Source organism: Rana temporaria, chromosome 2 (genome assembly GCF_905171775.1).
Source record: "Rana temporaria chromosome 2, aRanTem1.1, whole genome shotgun sequence".
NCBI lineage: Eukaryota > Metazoa > Chordata > Amphibia > Anura > Ranidae > Rana > Rana temporaria.
Window position 1 is genome coordinate 204,777,078 of NC_053490.1, and position 24,860 is coordinate 204,801,937.

Sequence of the window (24,860 nt, forward strand, 5' to 3'; positions counted from 1 at the left end):
CAATGGGGGTGGAGATAAATGCCGGCATACAACAGCAATTGGCGGCAAATTTCCCCTTTAGGTGGACAGGCTCCCATATTTGCTACCTGGGAACAAAAATACCGAAAAATCTAAACAGGACCTTTGAATTGAACTTTATACCACTGGTTAGACAGATTAAAGCAGACTTTAAACGATGGGACAGGGAGATCTTTACATGGTTTGGGAAAATCAATATAATTAAAATGAACATAATGCCGAGACTGATTTATTTATTCCAGACCCTACCTGTAAAGATCCCCCTGGGCTTTTTGGGAGAATTGAGATTGAGATTGGTTAAATTTATCTGGGCAGGAAAACCAGCGAGGATAAGGAGAGATGTTTTGACTTTGCCGAAAGAAAGGGGAGGAGTGAGCCTCCCAGACCCAATGAGTTACCATGATGCATCCCATTTGGCTCGGATTGTAGAGTGGTGCATTCATCAGAAGGAAAAACCATGGATACAAATAGAACAGAAAATAACGAATATACCATTAGAAGGTATGGCATGGATCTTGGATTCGGACATACCACAAGGAGTGAAGAAACATCCTACAGTTGGTCCTACGATACGAGCAATAAAAAGGATATTTGGAAAAACTAAAATTTCGAAATATCCAAGCCCACTAATACCAGTCCTTGGAAATCCAAGGTTTGGGTTAGGTCTTACAGTTCTCTACTTTAATAACCTAAGGCGCTTGGGACTGAGCAGGCTGATACATTTCAAGAGTGATACTCAAATAGGGAATAGCGGAAAAAATGAAGAGATAATCCAAAGGGAATTAGACCCAGTGAGACAACTACAATTGAAAGCCGCGATTCGAGCATGGACATCACAAGGCGAAACTACTCGAGACATATCAGAGTTTGAGGAAGTCTGTTGTAAGAGAGAACCTGTGAGACATGGTTTGTCATATATGTATAGCCTACTAGTTAAGTCAGGAGCACCACAAGACTTAGCTTTTGTGCAAGCATGGGAGAGAGAGCTAGGAACAACATTTTCGGAGACCCAGAAAATAAAAATCTTTAGGTTTACCCATAAGGCATCGCTAGCTAGCAAATATCAAGAGGGCGGATACAAAATCTTAACCAGATGGTATAGAACTCCTGTAGCGTTAAAACACATGTTCCCCCAGGTGTCAGACCAATGTTGGCGATGCAATGAGGCAGAGGGCACCATGATACACCTATTCTGGGAATGCTCGAAATTAAAAGAATTTTGGAGCATGGTATCCGACACAGTAAAATAAATTACGGAGGTGGATTTGGGGGATAACCCTGCAGCATTTCTACTAAACGATTTTCCAATCTCGATGGTAAAGTACAAAAACTCTCTACTCAGACACCTACTTACAGCAGCAAAGGCCTGCATTCCAATTCTTTGGAAGAGCATAGCAGCGCCGACAAGACAACAATGGCTGGGCAGAGTAACGGAGATACAGCAGATGGAAAACCTGACTATAGGTATCAGAGAACAGGAGGAGAAATATAGACAGGTGTGGTCGCCATATATGGAGTATAGAGAGCAGAATCCCTGAGAGGGTGGGGAGGGGCGGAGGTGGATGGGGGGGGGAAGAGAGACGGCCGAGTATATAATTCTTTTAGACATATATTTCTTTTCTTTTTTTTCTTTTTTTTTTATATATGTATATATATATGAATATTAGTGTTTTTGTTTTTATTTTTTATTTTTTTTGAAGGGTTGGAAAGGGGGATTAGGGGGAAAAGGTAATCATGTTGGTACAGCTTTAATAATATACAGGGGGAAGAGATTGTGGAGTAATCTTAAACTGTATATGAATAGAAATGCTTGTATGATAATGCTGTAGATGTTTATGTATGAACTATGATATAAAATAAAAAACAGAGAATTAAAAAAAAACAAGAAAACACTTACAGTAGGTGTAAATGGGATCTTAGGTGATTGTAGCAGTGGTTAAATATTAAATTAAAATAGATGAATTATTAAATTTAAAATGCAGTTAGAAATTTAATCAATAGAGTCACATGGTGATTTGCTGCTGCTACAAGCTAAACTAGTGCTACAGAACTGAGTTGTGTGCAACAATCTGTGTCTAAGCCACAGGCCTTGTACACACTTCTGAGAATCTCGTCAGGAAAAACCCATAAGGCCCCGTACACACGACCAGTTTCCTCGGCAGAATTCACCTTCCGACCGAGTTTCTGGCTGAATTCTGCCGAGAAACCCGGCCGTGTGTACACTTTCGGCCGAGGAAGCCGACGAGGAGCTCGGCGAGGAAATAGAGAACATGTTCTCTATTTCCTCGTTGTTCTATGGGAGCTCTCGGCCCGCCGAGCTCCTCGGCGGCTTCAGTGCTGAACTGGCCGAGGAACTCGATGTGTTTGGCACGTCGAGTTCCTCGGCCGTGTGTACGGGGCCTAAGCCTAGATTCACGTAGAGCGGCGTATCTTTTGGCCGGCTTAGCGCATCCCATTTGCACTACGCCGACGTAACATAGTGAGGCAAGGCCAGTATTCACAAAGCACTTGCTCCGTAAGTTACGTCGGCGTAGCGCAAATGGGCCGGCGTAACCCCGCCTAATTCAAAGTAGGCATGTAGTGGGCGGGCTACATTTAAATTAACCGTGACCCCATGTAAATGAGGGCCGTTCGTACGGCGCATGCACGCGCATGCTCAGAATCACGTCGCAAATACTCCCTACGAAACGACGTCGGCTCAATGCTTTCGACGTGAACGTTACCTACGCCCAGCCCCATTCACGTACGGCTTACGCAAACGACGTAAAATACGACGGCTGTTCCGACGTCCATACCTTGCATGGGCTGCGCCACCAAGAGAGGTGTATCTTGCTCATTTACATATTTGACGCGTAAATCAACGTAAACGCCCCTAGCGGCCAGCATAAATATGCACCCAAGATACGACGGCATAGGAGACTTACGTCGGTCGTATCTTGGCAACAGTGAGGCGTATCTTAGTTTAAGAATGCGCGCAAAGATATGACGGCGCACATTCGGACTTATCTACTGATACGCCGTCGTAAGTCTCTCTGAATCTGGCCCATAGTTTCCCTGACGAGATTCTTGGCAAGAAACTCTTGCCACCGGAGTGTACTGACATTCATTTTAAAAAAAACGCAGTTCTCTTGAAAGGAAAGAACGCGGTGACGTCATCGCGTATGACGAGAATGCGCTCGTCACATTCAATGCTGTCGCCGCCATCTTGCTTCACCCTACCTATACCGTGGAAACTACCGCGCATACGTCAAAGTCATTTTGAGCATGCGTAGGTTTCCACGGCGACAGGTAAGTATACACACTCTCGGGTTTCTCATCGGGAAACAGGCCGACAAGAATCTTGACGAGAAAAAAGAGAGCAGGTTCTCTTTTTTTCTCGTCGAGATTCTGGCCAGATTTCCAGACGAGAAACCTGAATGCCTCGAACGGGAATCTCGGTAAGAAGCAGTTTTCTTGCTGGTTTTTGTCGAGAAACCCGGTCGTGTGTACGAGGCCACAGAGGTGAATGAACAGCGATTGTTGCTGGGGATCTTGTCACTGACATAAAAAAAACACTGGGCCAGATTCACAAAAGAGATACGACGGCGTATCTCCTGATACGACGGCGTATCTCCTGATACGCTGTCGTATCTCTGTGATCCGCCCATCCTAACTATGCGGCTGATTCAAAGAATCAGTTACGCATAGATAGCCCTAAGATCTGACAGGTGTAATTGACTTACACCGTCGGATCTTAGGATGCAATTCTAGGCCGGCCGCTAGGTGACGATCCCATTGCGGTCGGCGTAGAATATGCAAATGACTAGTTACGGCGATTCACGAACGTACGCTTTACCCGTCGCTCTAAATTTACGTTGTTTCCGTCGAGATACGCCTCGTAAAACTAAGGCTGCCCTCTAGGTGGTGTAACCCATGTTAAGTATGGCCGTCGTTCCCGCGTTGAAATTTTAAAATTCACGTCGTTTGCGTAAGTCGTCCGTGAATGGCGCTGGACGCCATTTACGTTAACGTCGAAACCAATGACGTCCTTGCGACGTCATTTAGCGCAATGCACGTCGGGTAATTTGACGGACGGAGCATGCACAGTACGTTCGGCGCGGGAATGCGCCTAATTTAAATGGTGCCCGCCCCATTTGAATTAGGCGGGCTTGCGCCGAGCGGAATTACGTTACACCGCTGCAAGTTTACAGGTAAGAGCTTTGTGAATCAGGCACTTACGCTGTAAACCTGCGGCGGTGTAACGTAAATGGGATATGTTACGCCGCCGCGGCGTAACGTAATTGTACCTGAATCTGGCCCACTGATCTTACTGGAGATGGGAACATGATACAATACAGATCATTCCTTGTCTCTAGACCAGGGGTAGGCAACCTCGGCACTCCAGCTGTGGTGAAACTACAAATCCCATCATGCCTCTGCCTCTAGGTGTCATACCTGTGATTGTCAGGGTCTTGCAATATCTCATGGGACTTTCAGTATCACAACAGCTGGAGGGCTGAGGTTGCCTACCCCTGCTCTAGAACCTGTGAAGGGATACTATATTTAGCATATATAGTCTGGAAAATAACCTTTATAAAAAGAATAACATGATACTGCAAGTTAAAATTACAACATTAACAAACATTTTATTGTTATCTGGCAGCGTGATGTTAATATTAAGAGGTCTCCTCCAGTCAGTGTATCCATCAGTATGACAAAGAATAAGCCAGAACTGGCATTATTTCACTGGTTAATTCCTCCGGGAGTAACGAGACTGTCGTGATAATTGTCTGTGTTAAGCCTAGCAACCTGTAAAATAAACACACATACATCAAGTTCTGATCATCCCCCATAAAACTAAGTACAGTATAACAGTGATAATTTAACAATAATGCATTTATGGCCTAAATCAAGCCATATTTATATTAGAAATGGTTTAGTAACAAAACTGTAAAGTCTGTGTGTTATAGGCACTGACACCTGATTTACAGTATTCAACTGTAGAGGTAAGTGTTACAATGATCATGTATATGAAGTAACTGCTGGTAGGTACACTGAGACCCCTTTTACACAGAAAGACCGCTTGTTTTAGCAGCGCTTTACTAGCACTGTGCGGGTGGGAGCAGGGCGCTTTTAACCCCAAAGTAGGGGTTAACGAGGGTTTGAAAGTGCCTGAAAAGCACCGCTTTGCAGGCACTTCAGCAGTGCTGCCCATTGACTTCAATGGCAGGGGCAGTTTAGAAGCGCACAGCCCCAAAGATGCTGTTTGCAAGCCCACCGCCCCAGTGTGAAAGCACTCAGGCTTTCTCACTGGGGAGGCTTGGGAGGCAGTTTACAGGTGCTATTTTTAGTGCTAAAATGCCTGTAAAGCGCCTTCAGTGTGAAAGGGGTCTTAAACTAGCTACAGACATCAGATCACGGTCTGTTCTGACCACTGCGCACACTCTTGTATGAGTCTATGGTGGAGGTGGGGGGAGAATGGCCAGACACCCACCTCTAGCCTTAGGCTTCATATACATTGTAGTGAAGGAAAATGCAGCTCTTCGCAAAGGGCATACAAAAAAAATGCTCTTTTGCACTTCCTGGCAGCTGTCAACTGCAGGGCGTATAAATGCTGACATGTTGCATTTTCCCCCACTACTCTGCAGGCGAGGTCAAAACACATCTGAGAAGAACACCCACCGCAAAAAGCACCCGCTGACTGTATGGGTGAGGCATTCCACATGCCGCTGAACACATCTAAAAAGGGGCGGGGATGCACATAATATCATGGTAACTCCATCCAGCTGTGGTAAATTTCGGTCTCTTCCTAAAGGGATGTCACATGACATTCCTGCGATAATACAGAATGAAAGCACAGCAATTGGATTGTGCATTGGGGTGTGTAGCAGTGTGGTCAGAAACACCCACCATGCTCAGATTAAAGGTCTGGTAAGGCCCCACACATTTTTGGTAGTTTCCCTTAAAAGTTATACCAGACCTGAAAGGTGTGATATGCCTTTTTTGGGGGGGGGCCCTCAAATTTTTTGTGGAGTTTCCCGTAAAAGTCATACCAGCCTGAGTTCGTTTGGCTGGGCTTCTCCTATGGGTCTCTGCTGACGTCATGGATATCAGTCCAGGCACTGCATCATCCCAACAATAAAGGCTCTGCCAGGTGCCTGGACTTACACCCATCTCAGCGAGCTGCTGAGAGGCTGAGATGGCCGCTCCCCGCCCCTACACAGCTTATCGCACCAGTGAGCGTGGCGGAGCAGAGTGGAGAGCTGCTGATTGACAGTCAACAGCTCTCTGCTCTGGGAGGTGAGAGAACCAAGCCATCGGATACAACGTCGCACGGATGCGCAATTGTCAGTTAAAGTAATGCAGTGCCGAATCACATAAAATGGCCTTGTCATTAAGGAGGTAAATATTTCCGGGGCCGAAGTGGTTAAAGGGATGAGGTGGCAGCCCTACTTTCTTCATATCATATGTCAGTGTAAACCAATTATACAGAAAGTCATGGACTGAAGACCTTAGTTTCTCATACCTATAGCTGAATGAGTGTTGTTGACTATTAGCTGGATTCAGGTAGGGCGGCGTAATTTTGACCCGGCGTATCGTATCTACGCTACGCCGCCGTAAGTCAGAGAGGCAAGTGCTGTATTCACAAAGCACTTGCCTCCTAAGTTACGCCGGCGTAGCGTAAATGGGCCAGCCTAAGCGTGCCTAATTCAAATGAGGAACAAGGGGGCGTGTTTTATGTAAATGATTCGTGACCTGACGTGATTGACATTTTTAACGAACGGCGCATGCGCCGTCCGTGGACATATCCCAGTGTGCATTGCTCCAAAGTACGCCACAAGGACGTATTGGTTTCGACATGAACGTAAATTACGTCCAGCCCCATTCACGGACGACTTACGCAAACGACGTAAAATTTTCTAAATTCGACGCGGGAATGACGTCCATACTTAACATTGGCTAGGCCAACTATTTGTTCGACTAACTTTTCACCTGAAAACACCTTACGTAACCGGCGTATCTTTACTGCGACGGGCAAGAGTACGTTCGTGAATCAGCGTATCTCGCTGATTTACGCATTCTAGGCGTAAATCAGCGTTCACGCCTCTAGCGGCCGGCGGAACTAGACAGCTAAGAAACTACGGCGCAGGAAGTCGTATCTTAGCTACATTTAAGTGTAACTCAATTTGAGAATACACTTAAATGTACGACGGCGCAGATTCCGAGTTACGACGGCGTATCTACTGATACGCCGGCTTAACTCTTTGTGAATCTAGCTATATAGCAATACAACGTTTTTTGTTTGTCTTAAAAGGTTTATGTTTAATGCAAGAACCTGTTCAAATATATAAGATGCGTATAACTCATAATAATGGTTAGTTTACACCCTTACCACGTTTGCAAATATGCTGGTAAAAGTGGCTCTTGTCTTGACCCATCAAATGTAGAAAGTGCCGTCTTCACAGACTTAAAGTTTGTTTCAATGTCTCTCTTTAAAACGTCTAGATAGAGACACCCATTAAAATAACTGAGTACTTTCTAGGAAAGAGAATAGAAAACAATATACTATGACTAGTGCAATGTATCAAGACTGCTAGACAACAGACTTACAAACTTCTATTATGTTGCAAAACACCATTTGAGTAGTCTATGATCCAGTATCTCTTCCACAGCTGGAGGACAATAATGTTGGGATGTGACATTCATAAACAGCAGGAGGGCAGGGGGTGGCTGCAGGTAGTGACAGCATGAAGGGTACAACCAGGCCCGTCGGAACAGGACAGGCAAAACAAGCAACTGCTTTGGCCCCCAGAGCTGGCCTGGGGCCCCAGCAGAGCGCCGCCGCTGCCGCACCGCCGCTTCCTATAAATGCTGCAGCCTGTAGCGTGGCTGAGCTCCTTTCCTAATTCCTCCTGCAGTCCGGCCGGGTACCGTAACCGCGTGGTACAGTTTCCTGTTCCCGGCCGGACTGACAGGAAGTGCACACACTCAGTGCTCACTTCCTTTCAGTCCGCCCGAGAACAGCAAACTGAATCTCCTGCAGCGTGGTATGCGGTAAGGGGGGGGTAAAAACATGGGGGGGAGCCGGGGAGGCAGTCAGAAGAAGAACTAGCTGACGTTCAGCAGCAGCAGCTGTATGCGGCGGTATGCGGTAGGGAGGGGACAGCAGCTGTGTGCAGTGGTATGCGGTAGGGAGAGGAGGGGGGGTAAAAAGAACATGGGGGGGAGGCAGTCCCCCGCTTCTCATTCCTTCAAACGGCCCTGGGTACAACTAAACCCACTGCATATATAACATTCCTGCTTTTATGAATAATTTCTTGCCACCATTTTTTATATTGAAAAGAATGCAGTTTATATACATTACCTTTCGTTCTATGTAATGTACATTTCTATACAAAACCCATTTGAGTTGCTTTTCATTTTTCCAAAACTGAGGAAAACAATTTTTTTAAATCTTTTTTGGGGATATTTATTATAGCAAAAAGTAAAAAATATTGAATTTTTTTCAAAATTGTTGCTTTATTTATGTTTATAGCGCAAAAAATAAAAACCGCAGAGGTGATCAAATACCACCAAAAGAAATCTCTATTTGTGGGAAAAAAGGATGCCAATTTTGTTTGGGAGCCACGTCACACGACTGCGCAATTGTCAGTTAAAGCGACGCAGTACCGAATCACAAAAAGGGGCAAGGTCCTTAACCTGCATAATGGTCCGGGTCTTAACTGGTTAAAGCATTTTTGAAGTGCATTACAAGCGTTTTACAGATTCTGACGTTTTTTTGTTTAACCAATGGAAAGCACTGGGGGAGGAGAAAGAGAGGACATTAGGGGCGGAGAGCTGCTATTTGAGCATTTTACAAGTGTTTTTCTGCTCAAGTCAGGTGTTTCTATTGAAGTCTATGGGACCAAAAACACTTGTAATCTGCCAAAAAAGAAACTTATGTACTTTTTTGAGCTTCAAGCATTTTGCTTCAGGCGACAGAACACTTATATGTGAACAGGGACCATTAAAATGAATGGGACTTTGCCTGTAGGGCGTTTTTGAGCTTTCAGAGCTGAGCGTTTTACAAGCAGAAAATCGCTCAGGTGTCCACAGGGCCTAATTAACCCTTATGGAGTATCTCGCCAAAGCTGAAATTCCTATTGCAGAGGTGCCTAAAATGTAACTTGTATCTTAGTACAGACCAGTGAAAATCAGTGAGTCAATCACACATTGCAATTACATTTCTGGGCGTGTTCTGTACAGAATTCCTTCAGGTTGCCATGTGACATTGCATTTTACAGAAAATGATAGTGCTGCAGATTAAAAAGGAAATCTATCTTTTTTTTATAAATTGGAATAAATAAATAAATAATAAATACATTTTTTATTTGCTATACGATGGAACCTTGGTTTACGATCAACGTGGTTAATGAGCGTTTTGAAAGACAAGCAACTTTTTTGGTAAATCCTGAGTCGGTTTGCAAGTGTTGTCTCGCAAAACAAGCAGAAGCTAATTGGGTGTGCAGTACCGCATTTGGCCAGAGGTGGGGCCGTGACACTCGGAACGGTTTGGATCTGTTTGGAAATACTCGGAATCACTCGGGAATACTCAGTTCCCGAGTGTTTCCGAGCCTTTCCGAGATCAGCTGAGCTGTCCCCAAGTATTTCCGAGGCTTTCTAGCGCCCCCCCCACCTCTGGCCACATGCGGTAATGCATGATTTTGATATGCATTCTCCTGGAACGGATTATGCTCGTAATCCAAGGTTCCACTGTATTGTTTCACCCTTTAACCACTTCCCGACCGCCGCATGTATATGTACGTCCACAGAATGGCACATACAGGCAAATGGGCGTACAGGACGACTGCGCGGCTATTCGTTTATAGCCGCTCCGTCGCGATCGCTCCCCGGAGCTGAAGAACGGGGAGAGCCGTATGTAAACACGGCTTCCCCGTGCTTCACTGTGGCGGCTGCATCGATCGAGTGATCCCTTTTATAGGGAGACTCGATCGATGACGTCAGTCCTACAGCCACACCCCCCTACAGTTGTAAACACACACTAGGTAAACCCTAACTCCTACAGCGCCCCCTGTGGTTAACTCCCAAACTGCAACTGTCATTTTCAAAATAAAGAATGCAATTTAAATGCATTTTTTGCTGTGAAAATGACAATGGTCCCAAAAATGTGTCAAAATTGTCCGAAGTGTCCGCCATAATGTCGCAGTCACGAAAAAAAATCGCTGATCGCCGCCAATAGTAGTAAAAAAAAAAAATTAATAAAAATGCAATAAAACTATCCCCTATTTTGTAAACGCTATAAATTTTGCGCAAACCAACCGATAAACGCTTATTGCGATTTGTTTTACCAAAAATAGGTAGAAGAATACATATCGGCCTAAACTGAGGAAAAACATTTTTTTTATATATGTTTTTGGGGGATATTTATTATAGCAAAAAGTAAAAAATATTGCATTTTTTTCAAAATTGTCGCTCTATTTTTGTTTATAGTACAAAAAATAAAAACCGCAGAGGTGATCAAATACCACCAAACGAAAGCTCTATTTGTGGGGAAAAAAGGACGGCAATTTTGTTTGGGAGCCACGTCGCACGACCGCGCAATTGTCTGTTAAAGCGACGCAGTGCCGAATTGTAAAAACGCCTTTGGGCATTTAGCAGCATATTGGTCCGGGGCTTAAGTGGTTAAGTTTACCACTAAATGCATTCGGTCACACTAGCCCAGATTTAAAAACTGGATGACAAATCTATGGTAGGTGTTAAATGGCAATAGGCATGCTTGCTAAGCTACTTACATAGAGCACTGACAACTGATGGGCTACATATTTGTGGCTTCCTAGATGCTTCACATCATCTTCCAGCTGTTGGCTCAAAACCAGAAGTTGATTAAGTTTTCCTATATGAGCAAAGTAATCTGTGTGAATAAACGAAATTAGAGGCAATTAGCAAAGTCCAGACAGTTTAGTGACATAAAAATACAATCCTTATAATCCAGGGACAAGTCTATGATGAATTATTCATGTGTAATGATATTATTCTGATGCTATATTGTTATTTTGACATATTTTGAAATTCATGTTCTGTTCTACTGCATCTCACCATCCATTGGAGGTCTCTCCAAAATATCAACGGGCCTTTCATATATGATGTATACTTCCACCCTTGGAAAAAGGAGAGATAAACCTGAAGTGTCCAGATATTCCTACAGTAGACAAGGAGATGTGGACACGGTATTAAAATTCAAGGAAATATTATTTTTTTATTACTGTTTATAATATTCGTATTAAAAGGAAACCATGTGAAAAATACATCATGCATAGTGATGTGCCTTCTGCTGAAAGCATTAGATTCAAGTTTGTTTGTGGACTGCACACCCGAATTTGCTAGTGTCCTGGACTGGATGAACACAAGTTGGACAGATTTTAGTTAGAAGGGGTTCTATAAGTTGGCCCCTAATCCAATACGCCTGGCCCCTAATCTCCATGCAGGGTGTCGGACACATAGATTTAAATGTTTTTTTTTTTTTTAAGCACATGATTAAAGCCTAATGCCGCGTACACACCATCACTTTATGTGATGAAAAAAAATGACGTTTTTAAAAACGTCACTTTAATTGACTGTGTGTGGGGGAAAACGTCGTTTTATGTCTTGTAAAAAACGACCAAAAAAAATTGAAGCATGCTTCAATTTTATGTGTCGTTTTTCAAAAGTGCACTTTTTACTTCACAGAAATTGACCGTGTGTAGCAAAAAACGTAGTTTTCTAAGACGTTTTTTTCATCCATGCATGCCCAGAAGCTACTTATGAAGTAAGCTTCAATGGTAAAACGTGGTGGAACGTAACCTCACTTTGCAAGATCATTGTGAGAAAAACGATGGTGTGTAGGCAACTTCGTCTTTGAAAATTGAAGTTTCAAAAACGTCGTTTTTTACTTCACAGAAAGTGTCGTTTTTTTTCATCACATAAAGTGATGGTGTGTACGCGGCATTAGACTCTAATTGGCTTAAACAAGGGTGGGCTCTAGACGCAGAGCACTGCGCCCCGAACCCACCCAGTTGTGTGACATTAGCAAATTAATATTTGTTAATGTCTTCCCGTTTCTCCTCCCAGCCAGGGCCATCTTTTCCATTGGGCACGCTGGGAAGTTGCCCGGGGGCCCCGCTTTCCTGGGGGGCCCCACCGGCTGCCCAGCAACCCCAGTAAAAAATTATGGAGAGTGACGGGTTAGAACTGCCCATGCCCAGTTCGCGGAAATCACAGAGAAGATCCGGTCCTCCACGAGTGCGGGGGGTTGCTGATGTAAGGGGGGAGTGAATGCAAAAATGTAAGGGGGCACTGATATAAAGGTTCCCCCTCCTATATTAGTGACCCCCCTTACCTTAGTGTATTTAATCTAAGGAAGGTGGTCTCTGGTCACCAGAGTACCCCCCACATCAGAGTCTGCAGGATTCCCCCTTACAATGCAAGGGGGAACTCAGTCTGCGGACCCTGATGTAAGTGGGAAAGAGAAAGCAGTGGACTCTGATATAAGGTTGTCTCTGGTCACCATAGCCCCCCTCCACATTGGAGTTCCCCCCTTAGATCATGATCTGCAGCGTTCCCCTTTACATAAGAGTTCCCTTTCACTGTAAGGGGGAATCCTGCAGACTCTGATGTAAGAGGAAACTCTGTGCTGGCTGGGTTATAGTAACCTGACCTTCATGTCAATGAAGACATTTTTTTTGTTTTACTTTTGTTTAACTTAAACACATTTCTAATAGCACTAGCTATATGTTTATAGTTTAAACACTGACATTTGCATTGTTGGGCACTGAAAACTGTAATTTTAGGTACTTTTTTTGCAGTGGCAGTAAAAAATGTGGTTCTGCCAGTAAATGTTATGATTTTTTTCAGTAATTCTCGTGCGTAATTGTGTAGACAGGGCCCCAGTGCACTGTATTGCCCGGGGGCCTATAATGCTCTTAAGATGACACTGCTCCCAGCTAGTCAGGAAGCGAGTCCTGAGACCTGTTTGGCCAGGGGGTCATAGAACTCCCAGCCAATTAGGTCTCTGGACAGGCTTCCTGTTTGGCCGGGAGGAGAAAGCGGTGGAGGGGCAGCAACAACCTCTTCCAGGAGCCCTACCCCGGGTCTAACACCAACACCACCACCTCGTCATCGTCCTCCTCTCTGCAACTTTACCACAGCAACATCGAGAGGAGGCCGCCCGGAGCCAGCATGAACCCGGGGGCTCCCCCAAACATCGGCTCATCAAGTTTGACAGCTAAAGATAAGGTAAGGCCATGGATCGCTGACTTCCCATCTGGGAGGGGTAGTACGAGCGAGGGGACCAGGTTTGTTTGCCGCCCCCCCCCCAAAAAAAAATTAAAGGAGTTGTAAAGGAAAAAAAAAAATTGCCTAAAATTAATGGGCCAGATTCACAAAGACTGGCATATTTTTAGGCGGGCGTAGCGCATCTCATATACGCTACACCGCCGTAACTTAGAGATGCGAGTACCGTATTCAGAAAGAACTTGCGCCCTAAGTTACGGCGGCGTAGCGTAAATGGGCCGGCGTAAGCCCGCCTAATTCAAATTATCAAGGCAGTGGGCGTGTTGTATTACAATGAGCCGTGACCCCATGTAATTGAGGGGCCGAACGAACGGCGCATGCGCGCACATGCTCAGAATCACATTGCAAATTCTCCCCAAGATACGTTGGCTCAATGCTTTGTCGACGTGAACGTAACCTACGCCCATCCCCATTCACGTACGACTTATGCAAACGACGTAAAATACGACACTGTTCCGACGTCCATACCTTAACATGACTTACCCCTGCTTTATGAGGGGTAAACTTACGCCGGACATACGCCTTACGTAAACGGCGTAGCTAAATCTGACGGGCGCCATTACGTTACTGAATCAGCGTATCTAGCTCATTTGCATATTCTACGCGTAAATCTACGGAAGCGGCCCTAGCGGCCAGCGTAAATATGCACCCAAGATACGACGGCGTAAGAGACTTACGTCAGTCGTATCTTGGACAAATTCTGGCGTATCTGATTCTTTGAATCAGGCGCATAGATACGACGCCTCACATTCGGACTTACGATGGCGTATCTGGAGATACGGCGTCGTAAGTCCTTTCTGAATCTGGCCCAATGTCTGCAAAGTAGACAGACAGAATAGTGTAATTCTGTTAAAAAACAAGTAAATACCTATTAAATTCCTTCATCTATATCACCTCCAGCATTCTAGTTTCTGTTCTCTCATTCACTTCCTGGTTTGCATCGCTCGTTCATGTAACAACTACATTTCCCAGTATACATTGCGGCACGCCCAGTAATTCACACCTCCTTGAAGTCTCTAACACGTAGAGAGCATCCTGCCGCACAGATGTAGTTCCCAGGAGGGGGCGAGCACGTTACTGACCACCGCAGTAAAGCCTCCCTTCACGGTGGTCAGTAAAATCAGACAAGCAGGAAGTGAACAGAGAAGAAATAGAGCAACTTCTGAGCAAAAACGAACAATGAGGAAGTGAAAAGAGGAATGTCTGCAGGTAAAGGATGCTTATTATGAAAAAAAAATGTTTCCTTTACAACCCCTTTAAGCACCAGCCGCCACTGGGGTCTTTTTATCATTGTCTTCCATAAAAGCCAAACTCAGTTCACAACATTATATTTTACTTTGGATGAAATAGAGAAGTTGTAGGTCAGCTTTTGTTAATTTATGTATCCTCACAGCTTGATGTATTCACATCTCCATCAGGGACACTTTTTATTGTCACCATGACAGGAAGAGAGGGAAAATAACTACAGTTACCAATCTAAACAGTGAATTTCTTGCGAGCTACTATATGATGGCTATTAAAAAATCAAGTCAATAAGAGCATTTATTATTTAATACAGTATTTTAGGTTAAGACACCGCGGCTCTCTCCTCTATATTTCAACTACAGTTACCAATCTGAAAAGTAATGAACTGAAAGTTAGACAATGCAATTTTCTCTCCTTCAACCACAAATTGCTCAATTTCCCCATCGATACAGTCAGGCCCCGTACACACGACCGAGTTTCTCGGCAGAATTCAGCCAGAAACTCGATCGGAGCCGTATTCTGCCGAGAAACCCGGTCGTCTGTACACTTTCGGCCGAGGAAACCGACGAGGATCTCGTCGGGCCAAATAGAGAACATGTTCTCTATTTCCTCGTTAGTCAATGAGGAAACTTGGCTCGCCGAGATCCTCGGCGGCTTCACAAGGAACTCGACGAGCAAAACGATGTGTTTTGCCCCTCGAGTTTCTCGGACGTGTGTACGGGGCCTCAGTGTTAAAGGGGGAATGCCTCATGTTGCGTGATTGTATTGCGACAGCAGAAGGTTTCCACGCCTGTAGAATACGATGATCACTGCTGGTGACTTTAGCCACCAGCAGTGATCATTCAAAAACAACCTGACAGGCTGGTTGTACTGAAGTCAATCGGTCAACTTCAGTACAACCAGGCTGTCCATAGATTAATCGAAATTCGTCCAGTTCCTGCTGAACTGGGTGAATTTTGATTTGTCTATGGCCGACGTTAGACTCTGAGGCCCGGATTCTCAAAGGAGATACGCCGGCATATCTCCTGATACGCCGTCGTATCTCTGAGTCTGGCCGTCGTATCTATGCGCCTGATTCATAGAATCAGTTACGCATAGATAAGCATTAGATCCGACAGGCGTAAGGCTCTTACGCTGTCGGATCTTAAATGCAATTATTTTTTTTGCCGCTAAGTGTCGCCGACGTCGTTTTCCCCGTCGAGTATGCAAATCGACGCAGTGAAGTTATGACGTTTACGTTAGATTTGCGACGCGTAAAGTTTTCCCTGGGTATATGAGGCGCAGTCAATGTTAAGTATGGCCGTCGTTTCCGCGTCGAAATTTGAAAATGTATGTCGTTTGCGTAAGTCGTCCGTAAATAGGGCTGGACGCCATTTACGTTCACGCCGAAACCAATGACGTCCTTGCGACGTCATTTAGCGCAATGCACGTCGGGAAATTTTAGGGGCGGGGCATGCGCAGTACATTCGGCGCGGGAACGCGCCTAATTTAAATGCTCTACGCCCCCTACCCGGCTCATTTTAATTACGCGGGCTTGCGCCGGAGGATTTACGCTACGCCGCCGCAACTTTACAGGCAAGTGCTTTGTGAATCAAGCACTTGCCCGTAAAACTTGCTGCGGCGTAACGTAAATGAGATACGTTATGCCGCCGCAGAGATGCGGCGATCTACGAGAATCTGCCCATGAATGCTTATTCTCTTGAGATAATAACTGTCATTACATTTTCATTCTGAAATGTTTTCAGGAATTTACTACACAGGACAGTTTTTTTGTTTCTTATACTACTTCAGTCAGAGAAACAAGCCAGCAATTATATAAGTAGCAATATCAGTGTTCAGTCAGAAACATTTTTTTTTTAGTCTATTCAGTTAAGCATTACCTCTAGACACGGTGTTGGTTCAGGTAAGTGGGTCAAACACTCTTTCATTCTTTCAAGAAGTTCTGAACCTAAAAATTTGCAAGCAAAGATTATTCATTTATAATATATTTAGTTTGTACATTCAAAAAACAGGAATAGGCAGCTGCGGTTTTACAGCAACCTGCAGTGGTCTTCAAACTACGGCCCTCCAGTTGTTCAGGAACTACAATTCCCATCATGCCTAGTCATGTCTGTGAATGTCAGTGTGTTACAATGCCTCATGGGATGTGTAGTTTTACAACAGCTGGAGGGCCGTAATTTGAGGATCCCTGACCTAAACACACAAATGCATCCACTCAGGGTTGTATAAATTAACTAGCCAAGACACCTACCTTTGCGGCTGTGTAAAAAAATGAATTGGCATGTAAAATTCAGTAGGCAGTGTTGTCAAATGCAATCCATTCAAAAATAGTGCTGTGCCGCAAACTGCCCTGAATGTGGCTGCAGTGCAGTTGTTGGGCAGTTTGAGCAATATTAAGCCTCGTACACACGATCAGATTTTCCAATGGGAATTGTGTGATGGCAGGCTGTTGTCAGAAAATTTGACCGTTTGTATGCTCCATCAGACAATTGTTGTCGGATTTTTCGCCAAAAAATTTTGGAAAGCATGCTTTAAAATTTCCTGACAACAATTGTGTCTTGTTGGATTTTCCGATCGTGTCTACACAAATCCATCGGACAAAAATCCAAAGTAAAAACATGCATGCTCAGAAGCAATTCTAACTATAACGCAACCATAGCAGAATTTGCCCACATCTTGATATATATATCAAGAAATAAAATAAATAAAACAATATAAGAAAGGTAACATAAACACAAAATAATCATTTTATTTAACTCCATCACAAAAAGGTAAAAACGTTTGTGTCCATTAAAAAAAAACACTTCCAATAATAGGAAGCACTTATTATCTGCCTGAAGGGAACCCCTACATGCCAGGTCACGTGTGGACAAGCTAAGCTTACAGTACATGCATTGTAAGCACATTCTTTTTCTTACAGTGGTCCTTTATATTGGAATATGTGTTAAGCTGGCAATACATTATTCAATTTTCTTATTCAATTTCCTTTAGAATTACCTTCAATTGTGTAGTACAAGGGCCTGCCTTATTGCATACAGATTGAAAGTGTTTAGGTGTCACCTCATATTATATGGTTTTGGTAAATTGTGCAAGAAAATTGTATAGTGTATGGCCAGCCTAAGGTAACAAGCCCTTTCCTGAAGTGTTCCTTATTGCTTGTTGCTTGATCAGAGATACACCTGACTCCGGACCTGTTGCTTCCATAAACCTTACACTTTCTGTTGATAAATACAAACCTTTCATAAAAGTATCAGATTTGTAAATTTAAACTCACCCAGTGTGTGAAATATGTCGGATTCTTCAAAGCTTACATCATCTGCAACTTGCTCTTGAAGCTGGTTAGAAAAATATACAGTGTTACCTTACCTAGAAATTAAATGTTTCTATACCATCTAGTTCATTAATCTGTTTGGAGAAAGCGTGTAAGGAAAGATTTGTTAGTAGGATGTTAAACCAACTAATCTTTTCATTTGCTTGCTCTATGACCTATCAAGTTTCTAGTTATCTTTAGCAACCCAAATTGTGGCGGTTGAGCTGTCTATACACTAGTAGAATTTTTGCCAAAATGTTTTTGTTTTAAGAACGTTCGTCCGATTTTTCTAATCGTTAGTGGGGTCAAATTAATATTGGTTTTCGACCACAATGACAAGAAAATTTGAAGGAACAGGATGGAAATAAAATTCTCGAAAGAAACAAATCTATGTGGTTTTAGTTTGGGAAATTGCATTCATTTCAAAATAGAATGTTAAAAGACAAAGGCCTCGTACACACGACCGAGTTTCTCTGCAAAAGCCAGCAAGAAACTTGCTGGGAGATATTTTTTTGCAGAGGAAACCGGTCGTGTGTACATTTTCATTGAGGAAACTGTCGAGAAACTCGACGAGCCAAAAAGAGAGCAAGTTCTCTATTTCCTTGACGGGAATGGAGAAACTTGCCTTGTCGAGTTCCTCGACAGCCTAACAAGGAACTCGACGAGGAAAACGATGTGTTTCACCCATCGAGTTCCTCGGTCGTGTGTACGAGGCTAAACAGTTTAAGATACTTTCGAATGGCAGTACAAAGTACTTGTCCAGGGTAATGTCAGTGCGTTTGTGGACCAGTCTGTCAATATTTCCCCAATAGAAATTGTATTTTACTAATCTTCTCATTACACAGCAAGTCTATGGGCTTTCTTTGACCCAAGCCTTTCTCAAACTTTTTACTCTAGAGAGGAACCTAAAAATAATATTAGGTCCCAGGGAACCCCTTCTTTTTTTTTTTTCATTCAAGTTTAAGTTTATTTTCAGAAAAAATAAATCGGTACAAAGTAATGAACATCAATTAAAATTATTACATTGTGGCATACAGTCAAAAACAACAAGGTACATTTAGTTCATTTCCTGCCCTTCCATTCCACATTGAAACAAAGTACCATTAAAACGTAAAAGAAATTGTGAATAACAAAAAAGAATAAATATATTGAAGAAAACAAAATCCAACCCAATTGTCCTCCCCAACCTCCAGAGATACTATAATCCGTATAATCCAATCCAGACCCATGAAATTTAAAAAAATATAATAGATTGTTTGTTTAGATCTATAAGGAGGATAGATGCCTAGGGCAAACTCCACCCCCCGACACCCCTAATGGGATCACTCTGTGCCCTAAGAGGCAGAATAACCCCTATCATCCCCCCTCTCTTTTAATAGATAATAAGAATAACCCGATAACAAGAGGACAACTTCAAAACCATCCTCTATATAACATACCTAAGAGGGTTTAAGAAACCATTACAATTAGGTTCAATCAAACCATTTTAAAATAAAATGTAACATATGGGAAGAATAATAAAGAATATATATTATTATTGTCAAAATAAAGGAAAAGAACAATATATGTATGCAAAACTTGTTCCTTATTCATATAATAATAAAAAAAAGAAACAACATAAACAAAATAATAAGAGAGAAAGAAATAATAATAGAGAATAAAAAAGACAGCATGATAAAAGAAAGAAAGATAGAGAAAGAGAAAGGAATTGGAGAAGAGATAAAAGAAGGACAAAGAGCCTACCTGTCAAAAGTGCACATCAGTCCAAAGCGAAAGCTAATACTAAATCCGCAAGGTATATGAGATTCCCATAAATTTCAACCAAGGCTCCCATATTTCATTGAACTGGGTAAGTTTATCCATCATGGAGTCAATTCTTTTTTCTTGTTCCATTATCCATGTGACTTTTCTTTTCATACTTAGTATAGAAACCGATGGTTTCTTCCAGGCAGCTGCTATAGTAATTCTAGCACCCGTCAGGATAAATAATATCAGTTTTCTGGTAACCTTTTGAACCTGAGGTATGAATCCATTCAGCAAAGCAATCGCCGGGGACTGATGTAAATTACAACCCGTGACCCGTCTAATAATATGGAATACCTTGTTCCAGTATCCACGTATCCTTGGACATTCCCACCATGTGTGTATCATAGAGCCCACCCCATGGCATCCTCTAAAGCACAGAGGTGAGGAGGAGGGATAAATAGATGCCAATTTTAGAGGAACAAGATACCACCTGGTAAATATTTTCACATTTGCCTCCATAAGAGGCACACTCATAAAGCCTTTTTTAGATCTAATAAAGTTTCCACACCAATCTTTCAAGTCCCATTCATCATGAAGTTCCCTCTCCCAAGCTAGCATATGAGGTAATTTATTATCATTTGTCGCAAGTGATTTATATATAACCTAAATAACTCCCCCTCTCTCCGAAGCTTGATCACATTTATGCTCATATGGAGATAGACGTCCAGATACAATTTTGTCTGTCCAAAGTTTCTGAGCATAATCGTATATTTGAGAAAATCTCCATTTCTCAGAGGAAGGAAGATTAAAATTATCCACAAAATATTGTTCAGAAAGGGACCTAAATGTGAAAAAAAACGCCCAATACGGTACACCCCCTTGTCACGCCACCATTTAAATGATCCGATATCAACATTAGAGGTAAAGATCGGATCTTGAAAAATATCAGCCAAAGGTTGACCCTTCGAGATTATGGAAGGATTATTCCTAAGTGAATCCCAGAGAACTAAAGCCTGTGAAAGAGCCGGGGACAGAATAGAAGGTCTACGTTTGGGGATACACCACATTAAACTTTCTAACGAATACGCTGGGGATGCCTGTTCTTCTATATTAACCCATTCAGGATGATCCTTTTTGATGTATACGTCCGATAGTTGGGGAACCCCTTCTTAAACCAATCTATCATGGGTCATTGGAAACAATGGGGGTCATTTACTAAAGGCAAATCCACTTTGCACTACAAGTGAACTGCGAGTGCACTTGTAAGTGCAGTCGCTGTAGATTGCTGTAAATCTGAGGGGAAGCTCTGAAATGAGGGGAAGCTCTGCTGATTTTATCATCCAATCATGTGCAAGCAAAAATGCTGTTTTTTATTTTCCTTGCATGTCCCCCTTAGATCTACAGCGACTGCACTTGTAGTGCAGAGTGGATTTGCCTTTCGTAAATAACCTCCAATGTCCCTTACATTAGTGGACAGTGGGAAGCGTGCCCCCTTTACAGGTAGCTAAAAAGATCACTGGTTTCATGCCGCTGGCTCTGAGTAGTGACGTTGGCACTGGAACTATGCAGGCATTATGAAAGTTCAGTTCAGTCATTGGAACTTTAAGAGAATGGGCTATAGAATTAAAATTGTCGGACAGGGATTTTAAATGAAGAAGAGACATGTTTTGTCTCTTCTGCGTTAAAGCTATTTACCGACATGTCCACTCTTGTACAGTGAGCCGCGCATACGCACAGCTCACTGTACAAATTAAAAAAATGCAGAATCTCACTGAACTGCTGAGAATGCGTGAGAGTGACGTCATCCCCGTCATCAGGATCTGGAAGCCGGCTGCTTCCGGATAAGCGACTGGGCAGGGATCCCGGGGGTTCCGCATCATTGGAGGAAAGGTGAGTATTGTAATTGTTACACTTTAAGGAACTTCTAGAAAACTCTGGAGGAACTCTATGGTTCTGTGGAATCATGGCTGAGAATTTTTGGTCTAATGGATCAGCTTAGAACCATAACTGTGGGCTTATATACCTATCACAGCCATTTAACTATGTATGATAAAATAAAGTCGGAATAAGTGCACTCATCAAAACAGATATCTTTTTCTCCTATAGGCGTTAGATAATAAATCAGACATAACTCACCTGCTCTACTTCACCTCGGATGACAATATCAAGCTGTGAAGATAGTGAAAACATCTCCAAAGCTACCTGCTTACAGCTCATTTGTATTGGCCACAAAGGTTTCTTCACATTGACGGTCACTATGAAATGAGCAAAAGATGAAAATGAAAACATATACAGTAAAAACTTGGTTTGAGAGCGTTTTTCAAGACAAGCAACATTTTTTAATACATTTTGACTTGATATACAAGTGATGTTTTGATATACAAGAAGCGTCATGTCACAACTGAGTATAAAAGAGAAGAGAGGCGCCTCTAAGTGTAGCAATACGGTTACATTTAATGAAGGTACAACATTTAGAAACTCACATGGTTGATGATTAAAACAGGCACATCTAAGTATGCAGGGATCCTGGGTAAAGATGTCCACATAGACCATGGGTGCTCAACCAGCGGCCCTCCAACTGTTGCAGAACTACAATTTCCATAAGGCATTGCAAAGCTGACAATTACAAGAATGACTCCCAAAGGCTGAGGCATGATGGGACTTGAAGTTTCGCAACAGCTGGAGGGCCACAGGTTGAGCTCCCATGACATAGACCATCCTTCTTAACGCCATTGACGACATCCCTTCCATGCTGCGCTCCACAAGTGGTTCAAGCCTCGCTTTCAGATGGCTCTACTGCAGGGTAGTCTTCCCGGTCACAATTGCGGACAGCTTTACCCCGGATCCCTGCATACTTAGATGTGCCTCTTTTAATCATCAACCATGTGAGTTGCTAAATGTTGTACCTTCATCAAATGTAACCGTATTACTACACTTAGGCCAATTTCACACTGAGGTGCTTTACAGGTGTTTTTGCTCTTAAAATAGCACCTGTAAAGTACCTGTAAAGTGCCTCTTCTGCAGCCCCAGTGTGAAAGCCTGGGTGCTTTCACAATGTGGTGGTGCTCTTGCAGGATGGGAAAAAAGTCCTGCAAGCAGCAGCTTTGGGGCGGGAGCAGTATATACACCGCTCCTCCACCACCCCTGTCCATTGAAATGAATGGGAGCCGTTTTCAAAGCACCTTAAAAGCGCTTAAAAAACAGCGCTAAGCGGGCACTTTTAACCCTTCTTTAACCCCTTCTGGGGGGTTAAAAGCGCCCTGCTAGCAGAACCAAAGTGCAGCTATAACAGCAGTATAGCGCTGCTAAAACTAGCTGCGCTTTACTGCTAACGGACCCGCCGCTTCAGTGTGAAAGTGGCCTTAGAAGCGCCTCCCTTCTCTTTTATACTCCGTAGCTCCTACTGGATTTTGCTTCTAATCCCCTTGTGGAGGCTTCCATTTGTGGTTGGACATTTTATGGTTACACAACCTGGTCACATTGTTATAATCTTTTTATATGGACTATAAACTGAAGGACTTATGAATAAATGGTTGTGAAACAAATCATTTGCGTTTCCATTATTTCTTACGGGGAAATTCACTTTAAGTGCTTTAGAATACAAGCATGTTTCTAAAATGAATTATGCTCGCAATCTAATGTTTTACTTTATTTATTAGCCGACAGATTAATTTATCAAGTGTGTATTTAAAAAGTGAAATTTCCTTTAAAAAGTTGAATACGACTATCGCACGGTAAATATGAGGACAAACTGGATGTAAAAATATATGCAGTATATGTAAGTATATTGAAATTAATCGGAAACAAATATATATAATATAAATAAAGATAAAAAACTAATATATATATATATATATATATATATATATATATATATATATATATATATATATCGTGTTCAATTAATCGTTTTTTTTTTATCGATTAATCTACTGGTATAAAAATGTGTACAACGATACCACTGCTGAATCCAGATGAGGATAGGTTAACATCAGTCCGTCGGCAAAGGGAACTATCACAACTCCGAGGGATGGCTGTAGAATCCCAGGTTGATAGAGGGAAGTGTAACAGCCCTTGCGCGTGGCAGATAGTAAGGTCCCGCGGGTATGTAGATAAAAAGGCACAGCAAAGGAGCCCTTCAGATGGACACAGCAAGCCCCGCCGGTGTCCGTGATGTCACCGGACCTCCGAGGGAACTCCCTGAAGACCTGGAAGCCGGCGGAGAGGTGAGTACCGATCAAAAGAATTTTGATCAATCAAAAAAATTAACGATTAATCGAGTAATTAATAGTTAATTTCCACAGCCCTAATATATATATATATATATATATATATATATATATATATATATATATATATTTATATATATTTTTTGTGTTCACTAGCAGATGACATACAATATCATGATAGATGACATAAAAAGCGTGTTTTTTTTTTACATCTTATCATGTATTCTTCCCGATTCTCTACTAAAGCTAATGACATTAGTAACATGACTTGCCTAATGCTTTGTTCTGCAGACATAAAGAGGCTAAGCCAACAACACTAACAGCAATCCTTGCATTGTGTACAACATGCAGACCTGTTCCAATACACTACCTTTACTACGTGAATGGTAGAGGCACGGTTGGCGCAGAGGCTGAGATTGACTGACAGCAGCCATCCTTACATAATCCACCAAGCAAGCAACGGGAGGATTCTTCTATAAAGCTGAGATTTCTGCAGCGTACAAGGCATGAAGGGTCTATTTTGTCTTCAGGGATGTGGAAACAGCAGACTGATGCTAGCTGGATCCTGCTCAGCCAATAGCAGCTGCTCTTTGAATAGGATGTGCAGACAGCATGCTCTATTAAACAATGCATGAGAAGCTGAAAAAAACACAGTAGAGGATGAGTAGGGGAGAAGCTTTGTTACCTAATGATCTGAAAGCTCCTAGGGATAAATCCCAGATTCTACAAAACCGTTTTTTTACTCTCAAGTTCGCTTGTCTCAAAGCTTTCCGATGATTATTGTAAGAATCTCCAGCGATCTGCACAAAATCATTTGTATTTTTAACAAGACCTGTGTTTACAATGCAGCGGACTTGGAAGCTGGTGGCGATCAGTGTAGTAGTGGTGACTACTACAATGATTTCCAGCTTCTAGTATGGCACATACATACCTACATTGGTCCAAGCTGGACCAATGCAACTGTTTAAAAATTGCCAAACCAAATTTTCAGCAAATTATTATTA

At 42.7% G+C, this 24,860-nt stretch overlaps 1 protein-coding gene across 1 annotated transcript; it reads right to left on the minus strand.

Moving 5' to 3' along the window:
* Positions 1–4,617: 4,617 nt before the first annotated feature.
* LOC120926402 lies at positions 4,618–24,454 on the minus strand. Its single transcript, XM_040336285.1, has 8 exons — positions 24,227–24,454; positions 21,764–21,882; positions 17,846–17,906; positions 16,452–16,519; positions 11,095–11,197; positions 10,791–10,909; positions 7,391–7,536; positions 4,618–4,806 (listed from the first exon to the last, which is right to left on the minus strand). The coding sequence occupies exons 1-8, from the start codon at positions 24,288–24,290 to the stop codon at positions 4,704–4,706; spliced, it is 783 nt and encodes a 260-aa protein (XP_040192219.1). The 5' UTR covers positions 24,291–24,454; the 3' UTR covers positions 4,618–4,703.
* Between the last annotated feature and the right edge of the window lie 406 nt (positions 24,455–24,860).

What these genes read in the sequence shown, in the direction of transcription:
- LOC120926402 (XM_040336285.1), bottom strand. Translation starts at nt 24,290, where the DNA reads ATGGCTGCTGTCAGTCAATCTCAGCCTCTGCGCCAACCGTGCCTCTAC. An exon ending in CGACATATTTCACACACTGG is followed by an intron (nt 16,520 to 17,845) that starts GTGAGTTTAAAT and finishes GCAAATTTTTAG; the next exon opens with GTTCAGAACTTCTTGAAAGA. An exon ending in ATCAGTTGTCAGTGCTCTAT is followed by an intron (nt 7,537 to 10,790) that starts GTAAGTAGCTTA and finishes TCTCTTTCCTAG; the next exon opens with AAAGTACTCAGTTATTTTAA.